This window comes from Stenella coeruleoalba, assembly GCF_951394435.1.
Source record: "Stenella coeruleoalba genome assembly, chromosome: 2".
Lineage (NCBI taxonomy): Eukaryota > Metazoa > Chordata > Mammalia > Artiodactyla > Delphinidae > Stenella > Stenella coeruleoalba.
This window is the reverse complement of record NC_137147.1, coordinates 180,988,359-181,000,596: the sequence shown is the minus strand read 5'-3', so window position 1 is coordinate 181,000,596 and position 12,238 is coordinate 180,988,359. Positions and strand designations below refer to the sequence as shown.

At 43.0% G+C, this 12,238-nt stretch overlaps 1 protein-coding gene across 1 annotated transcript; it reads left to right on the top strand.

Moving 5' to 3' along the window:
• Positions 1 to 832: 832 nt before the first annotated feature.
• Positions 833 to 10,091, top strand: LOC307181931 (lysozyme-like protein 1; the record flags this gene model as incomplete). Its single annotated transcript, XM_079912830.1, has 4 exons — positions 833 to 974; positions 1,470 to 1,628; positions 9,156 to 9,234; positions 10,022 to 10,091. Exons 1-4 carry the CDS (start codon positions 836 to 838, stop codon positions 10,089 to 10,091), a joined length of 447 nt encoding a protein of 148 aa, XP_079768956.1. The 5' UTR covers positions 833 to 835.
• Between the last annotated feature and the right edge of the window lie 2,147 nt (positions 10,092 to 12,238).

Below are 12,238 nucleotides of genomic sequence, written 5' to 3'. Positions count from 1 at the left end.
CAAGAGAGGAATCACTTCTGAAAAACCAGTAGCCAATGGGGCATGGACCTCTTGATCCTACTCCCATTTTAAATAATTCTGTGGGGTCTCTTTACGCCCTCTCCACTCCCACCGCCAGCACTTTCCTCCTCTTTTTGACCCACAGTCATCCACCCCGTCTTGCTCCTCAGCCGACACCAGACTTTTAGGAAGGCCCATGAAACAATGATGGAAGAAACCAAAAAAACATTGCATTTGCAATGTGACACTGATATTTTTGAAGCAACATTCCCACATTTGGAAAAGTACCAAGGAAAGAGAAAGGAAGAAGGATAAGGTGCTAAATCTTCTCCCTTTAATAAACCTCCAACAATAAATCTCAAAGTGGTCCACGTAGACCCATGTATATTTCATCTCTGGCTGAAACAGGTGTCTGTTTCCACGCGCATAGGGAATGGTTACCTCTTGGTATTCTATTTTTTGTTTTGTTTTGTTTTGTTTCATAGAGTTAAAATGGGAATCCTAGAAATGCTTCACACTCTGTGGTTCATCTGGACGTCAATTGAGGGTTAATTTCTTTGCACGCCTGGTCCCAGGAACATAGCATTTACTTGAAAGTAACCATGTAGGAAGGGTTAGAGAGCCTGCACTCACCCTTTCCCTGTACTGTGTACTCACTGCCCTTGGTTTTTCCCTGATGCTGGCTCTGAATGTTCACAAGTGACAGGAAACATCTAGGCTGGCAGATTTCGAAGTTCTCATTGGCGATAGACTTAGTCTCAGGAATCAGGACAAAGCAGGGCTGTCTGATGTGGTCTCTCATTTTTGACAGGTTCTGCCTTCAACGGGCCTGGGGATGAAGGCTGCTGGTACTTTGGCCCTGATGGGCTGCCTGATCACAGTCGTTGAACCCAAAATCTACACTCGCTGTAAACTGGCAAAAATATTTTCGAGGGCTGGCCTGGACAATTACCGGGGCTTTAGTCTTGGAAACTGTGAGATTTCTCCCTTCCTGTTCTCTTTCTTCCCTTGGACTCTCCCTTGAGATGTCAAAGGCCCCATCCACACTCATTTCTGTTTGCTCCCAGCCTGTCCATGCTCTGCCCAACAGGGACGGCTGCTGGCTGTTCACATGTCCTCAACTGCTGCTCTCGGGGGCTTCTCTCCTCCTCCCTGCCCCTCTTGTCCTCACTCCTGGAGTCCTGTACAAATGACACCAGCAAGGGAAGGGGAAAACACCACCATTCTTGCTGACAGTGTAGGGGGCAGACCTGACGTTTAGTCTAGTCCAAACTCAGCCACTGACTATGTGTGCCACCCTGCCCATCCTGTGCCACTCGGGTGCACTACCAGCCCTGACCCTCCCCAAACTTTGTTGGGAGCAGAGCATGTTCCCTTAACATGTATAAGGGAACTCTCCCCCTCAGAGCAGGGTTGGAGAAAAAAATGCTTTTTTTTCCCCTCACATTTCTGGCTTTTTCTCCCTCTAGGGATCTGCATGGCCTACTACGAGAGCCACTACAACACCACTGCTCAGACTGACCTGCAGGACGGGAGCACCGACTATGGCATTTTTAAGATAAACAGTTACACGTGGTGCAGACGTGCGAAGCTGCAAGAGAAAAACCACTGTCATGTGGCCTGCTCAGGTATGCTTTTGACTCTACAGATATTATCCGTAGGGATAGACGGGGAAGTTGATCATGGAATATCCACACACCTTCTGCTTTAACCAGAATTTGGAGTCCAGATGTGCCAGTAGGTCTGCGCCAGGCTAGTAACTTATTCAACAGTTCCCCAAGGTGACACTCATGATCCTGTGGCCTACTTGTCCAAAGATGACTTTTCCCTTCTAGGGTGGTTTTTATGAAGCCCACCACAAAAACAGGGGCCTGGATAAATGACCTTACTACCCTTTCATGCATAGAAAAGTTAAATATATTCATTAAGAAGGAAAAAGCTGTTCACCAACTGCTTTCCAGAGCAATTCACTCAATACATGCAGTTTATGTTTCTTTGTACGGAATGAGACAAATAAATTCACTTCACATAGCACTTTGTAAACAGCAGAAATGACGCTAGAATTCACTTCCAAGTCTTTCACTTCAATGACTTGAGAAATATATGTGTGCACAGAACTGAGCATAGCAGGACGCATCCAACACGAATTCTGGCGTTAGGGAAGAGAATATGTGCTTATACGAAGTTCGGTAAATGACTGTAAACAGGTGTGGGCTTCCAAGGAAAGAGATATTATTAATAAAGTCATGGGAAGCTTTGTAGGCATAATGATATTTTATCTAAGATTTGGAAGATAGGTAAGATTTGGATATTCAAAGATAGAGAAATGTGATTCCAGGTAAGGAGAACAGAAAAGCAAAAAGGTGCATGAAAAATAACAGGACATGTGGTTGTAGAGGTTGATGACTACCTGACCACAGAGGACCTTGGGACCCAGGCTAAGGAGCATACACTGATTTCTGCCTGCACTAGGAAATCAGAATAGGTCAGTTGATTCAACATTGCTTCAGAAAAATTAATATGCAAGCTGGGTGTGAGACAGATTAAAGAAGAGACGATTTAAGTGACAGATAAAAAGACCTGAATGATGGTCATGGCTGGTGGTATGGAGAAGAATATGCAAGGGACACTCAACGGTAGAAGGATGGAGTGAAGTAAGTGGTTGTCTTGTTTGCTCCCCCTCTAGAAGGTAAGCTCTGTGAGGGCAGGAGTTTTATCTGTTTTGATCACTGGTGTACCCTCAGTGCCTAGAATGGTCCCTGGCCATTGTTGGAGCTCAAGAAATATTCATTAACTAAATGAATGTAGGGAAAAGAGCAAGGGTGAAGACAAAGAGTGATAAAATTCCTTAGGAGCAGGAAATAAACTTTTATTTCTCTTGGACACATACAAGATAATCAGTACATAAGTGTGAATGTATGAATGACGGAACACTATGTTAATTTACCTAATAAGTTGTCCCTACTCCTACAATACTATGGAATGCTCGCTACCTCCTGACCAATTGTTGGTCAACCCTTAATTTAGAGCATTCTTTTGTTGAGCCAAAATCCATGTCCTTATAGCTTTATTCCATTAATGCTAGTTTTTCCTTCTGGATTTATTCAAAACAGATTTTCTCTATTTTATACGCAGCAACTTATTAAATGTTTGAAAATAATTAGTAGGTATTTCTCATCTTCAATTCTTATCTCCGAGGCTCAAACATTCAGTACCTTCACTTTGTTACAGGTTTGACTTTTAAACTCCTTCCCTTCTTGGTCACTCTCATTAGCATCTCCTATGAGCTTGCCAATAGAGTCTTCTAGTTAAACATGGTGGTTGGATGTGTATATTGTTAGAAGCTGGAAAGTGAGAGGACAAATGGTGACTAATTTAGCAATTAGAGAATTGCTAAATCCTGAATCTTAAACTGACCGTGGGAAAGCCAAGAAGCAACCACAGGATCCCAAAAGGGCTCAGAAATTAGCAGCATCAGCTACTTCTGGAAACTGGAGTGAAGGCAGGTTGACAACAGGATGATCAGTTGGAAATCCAGTTAAGGAGCAGCTGATTCCCCTCCTGATTCTATTCATGTATTGACTGCTCCTCCTCAACCCTGGCAGGATACTGGGGCTCTCTCTCCTGGGCAGGATAAGTAGAACATCTCTCAACTGAGAGACCTTGCCAACATTTGAGTGTGAGAGCTCCATACTAAACATGGAGTTAGGTTTCTGTAGTCCCAGTCACCTTCCTCCACTCCGGTCCTGGAATGTTGGCAACCAGCCTAGCCTCTCCAGAAGAGAAGACCTTGTTCTGGGGAATCCAGCCAGATGGAAAGGAAGTAACTGAAGTGGGACTTCCCAGTGAACAAACTAGCTAGATCTCCCTACAGTGAGATGCACAGTTGAAAATCCCCACCTCTGTGTACAGAACTCCTAATCAGCTTTTTAGTGTCCCTCTCCTAAATAAGTGCAGATAACTAAGGGGCATTAGACTTCATAGGAGTGTCACTGACATGAAAGAATGAGACCACCACCACCAACAACAACAAAAACCAGATAAAAGTAACTTATTGAAAGCAGAGATTATGCTGGGAAATGAAAACTTCAAAAAGAAACTCTCATTAATACCTTTGATATGTTTACATTTATAGTGAATTTCTCATAGACAGCATATAATTGGGTTTTGCTTTTATAGCCAGTCCAACAACTTCTGCTTTTCAACAGTAATGTTTAGACCAGGGAACTTATTCTGAAAGGGACAGATAATAAACAGTTTAGGTGTTGTGAGCCTTATAGTCTCTTTTGTAACTATTCAACTCTTCACATAGCACAAAAGCAGTCACAGACAATACGTAAATGAATGGGCACGATTGTGTTCTAATAAAACTTTATTTACAAAAACAGAGGGTGGGCCTGTGGGTCCTACATAGTTTGCTGAACCTTGATTTTGATCATTTATATTTAATGTAATTGCTGATATGATTACTTTAAAATCTACCATCTATTTGTGGGATCTATCCATCTATTCTTGATTTATTTTTCCTGCCTTCTTTTGGATTAATTGAATCTTTCCAGTATTCTCTCTTATTTCCACCACTGGCTTATTAGCTGTACTTCTGTTTTATTTTTAGTGGTTCCTCTAGGGTTTACAATATGCATCACATTCTACCTTCAAAAAACATTATACCACTTCACATATAATAGAGTTGACTCTTGATTTTCTCGGGCTCCCTGTAGGTAATGTGTCCTTTTTCCTCTAGCCCCTTTTTACAGTTTCCTCTTTGTCACCAATTTTCAGCAATCTGATCACAAATGTCTGGTTTTTGTGTGTTTATCTTGCTTGATATTCGCTAACATTTTGGATCCCTGAGTGGATAATTTTTTAATTTCTCCTTCTAGGAGTCTAATAACACATGTGTTAGATCATTTAATGTTTTCCTATAGGTCACTGAGGCTCTTCATTTTTTTTTCAGCCTTTTTCGCTTTCTTTGTTTTTTCTTTTTCAATTGTTTCCACCACTCTATGTTCAAGTTCTCTGATCTTTCTTCTGAAGTGCCTAATCTATTAAATTCACCAATTGAATGTTTCATTTCAGGTAATGCATTTTTTCAGTGCTAGGTAATTATTTTATATCTTTCATTTCTCTCATTTGATTCATGTTTTCCTGTAAGTCCTTGATAGCAATAAACATATTTATAAGCATTGTTTTAAGTTTCTTGTCTGCTAATTCAATCAACTCTGTCACTTCTGGGTCTTCCCTTTGACTGATCTTTCTCCTGGTTATGGGTTACATTTCCATACTTCTTTGTACATGTGATCGCTTCTTATTGGATACTAGACAGCGTGTGTATTACATTGTTGAGTGTCTGGATTGTGTTGTCTTCCTTTAAGGATTATTGAAGTTCATCTTGGCAAGCAGTTAGTTCTGGTCAGGGATGTTCTAGAGCAGTCATTATGGGAGGGCTAGTTCAGCCTTACTCTCAAAGTATTTCCCTTTTAGCCTCTCTTGAATATCCTAAGGTTCAGCAAAGTCTCTCTCCTCTGGCCAGTCTGAAATCATGTCTCCCAGCCCTGGCTGATCCCTGCAATTGTTGAGGTCCCTCGCAACAGTTCTCTGACTAGTCTCATGGAGTTTTACCCTTGACATGCCCGGTTTGGTCTTCAGCCAAAGACTCAGTGGCATCTCTCTGCAGAGCTCAGGCGTGCTCCTTTTGGTGACTCCTTCCTCTCAGGGACCCTCTCGACAAATGCCAACTGTCTCAGCCTCTCCTCTCTGTCTCCTCCACGTAGACTGCCATCTCCTGTCTGGGTTTTACCTTCAAGGTCTGGAAAGTGGCACTGGGCAGACAGTCACAGCAGTCACAAGGTGAGCCTCGTCTGGTTTCTATCTCTCAAGGATTCTGCATTCCCTGTTGTCTAATGCCTGAAAATCATGATCACATGTTTTTTCTAGTTGTCTAGTTGTTTACAGTAGGAGAGAAAATCTGCCACTCACGGCCGTGCTTGACTTTACATGCAGTTTACTGATTGAGGATTGTCCAATGTTGTGCCAGTTAAGGAAGTCTGGGGTAAATGTATATCTGCAAGACAACCATGGATTCTCAGAAATTAAAATGTTAGATGGTTCGTGGTTAGAGGTGAAGGATCACTCATATCTGCTTTCTCATCATCAAAAGCCTGGGATTTTTAGGGACAGCTTTAAAATAGAAAACAGGATGTTGGTTTTATACCCTAATCACCCTCTATGACCGGCCGCCCCCAGCCTCAGGCCAGAGAGGCTGTACTTAGGGACAATGTCATTCTGTCCCATGGATTACAGAAGTAGGGACATTCGTCATGAGAACCTAGAAACAAGCTAGCATTAGAGTGTGTGTGCAAGGTAGGTGGCACCTCATGCGTGTACAGAATACATGCACCTCACGCCCACCTGCTGAAGCTACGTGCTCGTTAGTACCAGACCAAACCATATTTCTCAGATGGCTGCCGGCCTTCCCAAACTATTTGGACATAATATTTGTTATATATACATATATAGAAATATAAACATATCTATGTATACACAAACTCACATACCCATAATAATATAATAGCAATCTTTATTTCCCTCCAATAACTTAGTCCTCATTAAAATAAGAGATGTTTAAGAAAACCATCATTGCCCCCTGTATCTAGGCTAGCCCACTTACATTAATCTCTATTTCTCATATCAGCCTGGTATCTGAGTTGGCCATTGTCACTTCAGAGAGTACGAGGAGATGTAAATTCTGGGTTAAGATAGCGGTATTTCCATTGGGGGCCAGGACTATGCTGGGGAGAGACAGACTTTGCAGTAGAACTCAAAGTCTTTTACCTGAAAAGAACGAGTTCTTCTTGTGTAGATTGTTGCTGTTTTCTTTTGTTGGATGGGGGAGAATAAATGATTCCATGGAACGATGCTTTGATGTTCAACCTAACCCTTTCCTTATCTGTGTCTGACTGGACAGAATTGTCTATTTGAAGTAACTGGAGCAGAAGCCATTCTTGGCTCGCGTGCCGGTACATACCTGCTCTCTGGGCTCATTTCTGCCCCTCTGCTGCCCCTCTGTGGCAATTTCACTGGGTTTCTCACATCTCAGCCCCGTGCCAGGTCCTTTATTCCCCGGCCCCGACCTAGCTTAACACATTATCCTAAGGAAATTCAAACTCACGTCCAACTTGCACTTGCAAAACCTCTCAGGTGTGCAACAAAGTGAGACATTGACAAACACCTTCCACGATCTGTATGACCCGGGCCTGCAGTAACCTACGCCTCCCACCAAACCGTGCACAGCATCTCCAGACGGGCAACCTGCCGCACCGCAAACACGAGCTTTGTTCTCTGCGTACTGGCCCCAGGGCTGCGCCGAGGCAGGTCTAACAGCGTACCCTCTGCTTCTTCCCTACTCTGTGTAATCTGTGTCCTGCCATCCCTGGAGACCGCAGAGAACCCACTTCTCCTAGGAAACAGGCCCCAACCACGTTCAATCACAAACCGCAGTGTCTCAAGCACTCATCAGGAATGTATGCACACGAAATAAAGTGTTTCTAAGTAGTCTGAACTTGCATTAGATACCAAGCCCTTAAGTTTGGATAATAATTACTTGAAAAATTAATGAAGTATTTATACTTTTATTATCGACTTTGTTAGCAGACGGTGTTGCACAGGCGGGAATCTTGTTGCAGTAGCTCTGTTGGAAGGAAGTAGCCTTCGGTTTGAAGGCAGACTCGCTTACTGGGTGTGTGACCTCAGTTTACAGGGATGACAATGGCTGTAGCCATGGTAATCCTGTAGTATGAGGGAGATAATACATGAAGAGGCTTCATATGTGCTGGACATAGGGTACATTTTCCATGAAGGTCAACTAATAGCAATAGCTATTGTTATAAATAATTCTCTTCCCAGAAACAAGGCAAAAGACTTTTATAAGCTAATAAAGCTTTATTTGCTTTCCAGAAAAGTTGAGTCCATTACACTTCCATCAGCAAGAACTCAGGAGTGCATATGTCATTGCACCCTTGTCAGTATCGAGCGTTACCCAATGCCTACAAAATCTTTGCTCAGTTGTTAAATAGAAATTCTGTCAAATGGTTTGGGTTTTTGTGTCTTGGATTGGTGGTTGTGGTGGGCGTGGATGTGGATTTCCCAGGTTCCCCTCAAAGGAAGGGCATTTGGTCCCAGCTGCATTTGTGTGATTTGCGCACTGTCTACCAGCACCTGCTCGGGTGTCAAGAGCAGCATTCCCTAAGGTCCTGTGGGCAGCCAAACCCGGGGAGTGAGTGCAGCTGGGGTATAAAAACTGGGCCTCAGAGGGGTCCAACCTGGGCAGCTCTGATGGGCAACATTCACCACAGGCTCAAGGCCAGGGGGTGAGGTTTGATGGGCCTAGATCACAGCTATGGTCTCCGCCTGCCCAGCCCTGCTTCTGCCCATTTCTTCTACAGGTGTGGATCCCTAATAAACACCTTGCACTCCAAACCCATCTCAGCAACTGCTTCTGGAGAAACCAACCTGCAACAGAAATGATGTTGGACTTTTTTTTGTTTATCTGCCTTTTTCTGTGTTGAGAAGGATTTTGAGTCCACTTCTGGTGAAGCAATGTCAATGAACACATTTTCAGTTGAAAGATTTGTTACATCTGAAAGCCATAGAAAAAGTAACAAAGGCAAAGATTGATGTATTTGACATAAAACTTAAAAATTTCTGCATGTGAAAAACACCTTGGGTAAAAAGAAAATTATTGCACAAACCAGAAAGTTACAATAGACGAAAGTTTAATAATTATCTATAAAGAGATGTTCCATGTCAAATTAACACAAGTAAAGAAAACACTGTACTGTCCTCTCTCACTTGTGTGTTTCTTTAGGACATAAAAAACATTTTCCTGTTGTGTTTTCCCTAAACACATTTCCAAAAACCTTTCAGGGCTGGTCCCTTCCTCTGAAACATCAAGGAGTCTGAAACTTTAAGATGTGGATGGTCTAGAAACAAAAGCAGTTCTTTGATTTGTGAAGAAGTGTAACAAAAATAAGGATACGGCTCATGGTTCTTCCAACCCGCCTGCTCCGAAAGCAGTGAGAAAAGTGAAGGAAATCTGATTCGGGCTCCCAGCTCCAACAATAAAATCTCAGCTAACCCTCTACTCTCTCTTACAGACTTGATCACTGACGACCTCACAGATGCAATTATCTGTGCCAAGAAAATTGTTAAAGAGACAGATGGGATGAACTACTGGTAAGAGTCTTTCCTTGGGAGACAAACTGATGTGGGTGGAACCTACGGTGTGTCCATCCGTCACCGCTGCAGGGGATGGAGACAAGTTCACCTATGCAGAGTGGTCCAGCGATTTTCATGTGACCTAGTCTATATCCTCCTCTATTAGGGTGTGGATGTGCAGTGAACCTGGTAGAAGGGATTAGTATATGGGGAGGAGAGGTGGTAAGGAGTCAGAATAATTTGCAATTGCCTTCGTGTTCCAAACAATGAAGAGAGAGGTGCTTTCTCATGTAAATTGGAGAGCATCCGTGAAGACAACACACCAGAGGAAAAAGCTCGAGTTTGCTCTAGATTTGGATAAGGTTTTGGAAGTCTATGGCAGGGAGAGGAAAATGGCCATGTCAGTTGCATGAGAAATGGACAGGAAACTTCCCCAGGCTGTGCATGAGACATGGCTAAGCTGACGCCCACCGTCATCTCTGCGGCTGTGTTTCTTGTGAACGTTGTTAATCAGGTCACTCACTTGGGGATCCCAAATTTTCAGAGATGTGGATGTTTAACAAAATGACCCATCCTTATAAAAGTTGCTTACTTGTTGCCGAGGCTAATATGGGCTCTAGGAAAAAACCAGGGAGAGGAAAGTCTTAACAAGGCGAAAAGATGGAGTCCTTGGATCTCAGTAGCAAATGACACTGAACCCTGGGCACCACGGGTTACATGGGTTAATTGTCTATGGTGTTTGAACCTCAGAATATTTGGATTGTCATGCTCTTCTCTGTTGTTCCTGCTTCCCTCTCCTCCTTAGGCAAGGCTGGAAGAAGCATTGTGAGGGCAAAGACCTGTCTGGGTGGAAAAAGGGATGTGAGGTTTCATGAACTGGACTGACACCAGGGATGCTTCACAACAGCCCCCTAGGATTTGTAAGAACAGTCGTGTCATCTTGTCTCCCTTCCTCCTAATAGTCCTTCTAGAGTTGGAGAGGGAAAGTGAAGCTATATTTTTAAGGAAATAAATAGTTCCATTTAAATGTCTTGACTTTACCCTGACTAAATTTCAATGATGTCGTAATAGCACGTGGTTAAGAGTTGAAAAGTCACCTACAAAATGTTCTAGCCCTGGAAGGAACAAGCTTCTCTTCTTTGCTGTAATAAGTCCTGATTCCTGTGGCCCTGAAATGGCTGCTTATTTTAAAAATACGCTTCCCAGGTCAAGGAGAACGCTGGAGGAATGTTTGCTGACCTCTGTCCTGGAGCAGTAAGCCCTTCTTCTCCTGGTCATCGGATGAATAGCCCTTCCTCAGCTCATCTCTGCCAGAGAGAATGTTCCTGATTCCTCCAGGCAGTTATGATGGGTATTCTAATGGGACCAAATAGATGAAGTTGCAGCTCTTAGCCCCAGGGTTCCCCATGTTATTCCAACATCCATTTAAATTAAACCTATCAAAAACCACACTTACATCCTCATGACAAAATTGTTTCCAGACTTAGACCTACAGATTTCATTAGTTTGCTCGGAAACTGGCCTGACTAAAGATATTTCATTAGCTGGAACAGTGGGCTGAGGAGTTCAGATCCCCAGAGATATTCCCAGGATGCCCTCTGCTCCATGCAGGGGTGGCTCCTCTCCAGCGCAGCTCCACTCTGCTGAGCTTTGCCTTGTGCATCCTCTGTCCTGCTAGGGTTAGAAGTGGTCGGGCCTGTGTTGTCGGAACCTTAGAGTCAGGTTGAACGCAATCTGACTGTGAGGTTTGTTGGGAAAACGGTTATGCCTGCAAATAAGTTGCCCACTTAGAAGAAAGTCCCCACGAGTCAGACTGATGGTCTCGTCACAGCACCTAAATAACCCATAAGCACTCTCTAGTGGCCAGCTGCCTCGGTTTACTGTTGGCTCATTCCACATCCGCTGGCTTTACTTGCAGACATAGGCTTTAAAAGCAGAACTCTACTTTCCAAAAGAATATAAACGTTTTATATGTGCCTAAACAAACGTAATCCTGTGACAATTTAACAGGCATTACAAAGCATGGGAAAAAAAAAAAACTTTCAAAACTTCTGATGTAAGAATCAAAAAATAATTACTTAAGATGGCTGAAGAAACTCTGAGAATTTTAGTGTCCATTACACTGCACTAAATCAACAATCAGTGCTTGTAGAGGTCCATAAATATGTATTTTTCATTATTATTGTCTTGTCATTCATCCATCTTACAGTCTCCATTCTTAGTCAAAGCTGCATCGTTAAAACCAGTGGTACCATGTTAATGACATAGGTGGGCATGGGTCCCGGCGCCAGCTATTCAAAGATTAGGGGAAAATTTTTTAACAAAACAAAACTCCAAATCCAAAAAGTGCTTTGAAATCCAAGGTGAAGGGAAGCTAGCTGGCTCTACAATTTGATGGATCTTTTTGCAAAACTCATAAATGTTCTAAGCACACAATCTTACTATTTCTCTCCCCAAGTGCTTCATTTAGTATTTCCATACATAATAATTTAGGATGAAAAAATGAATTATCCTGGATAATTTTCCACAATCAATGCCCTCTGAAATTCAAGGGGAAAATATTACTCCTATTCCTGAGTTATCTTTATTTATTAAAATAAACTAAGATTTACATTCGCTTATACAGTTTCCAAGACATTTGGAAACAGATTTGCAATTTCTCCTCACAGCAACATTATCAGCTCCTTACCAGATGCACTGAGCGCACAGCGGGGCAGGTATTGGGCTGTAGAGCTGCTTATGTGGATACATTCTTTCTTTGGGGACTCAGCTCTGCCTGAGTCTTGGGACTCCCCTCCACTAGGATCTGTCCCTTTGCTTCCCAGCTGGTTCCCTGTTATTACTCAGCCCTGTCTGTCTGGTCCATCACTTTTTCTTGATGCACCCTGAACCCAATATATCATTTGCCCTTGGGTGGCTTTGGTCCTGGTTTTCCCCAAAAACACAGGGAGATTGTACCATTTCCCTGTCACCTATTCAAGCCCCACCCAGACTGCATGAGGCCTCTCTGCTCCTCCAACCT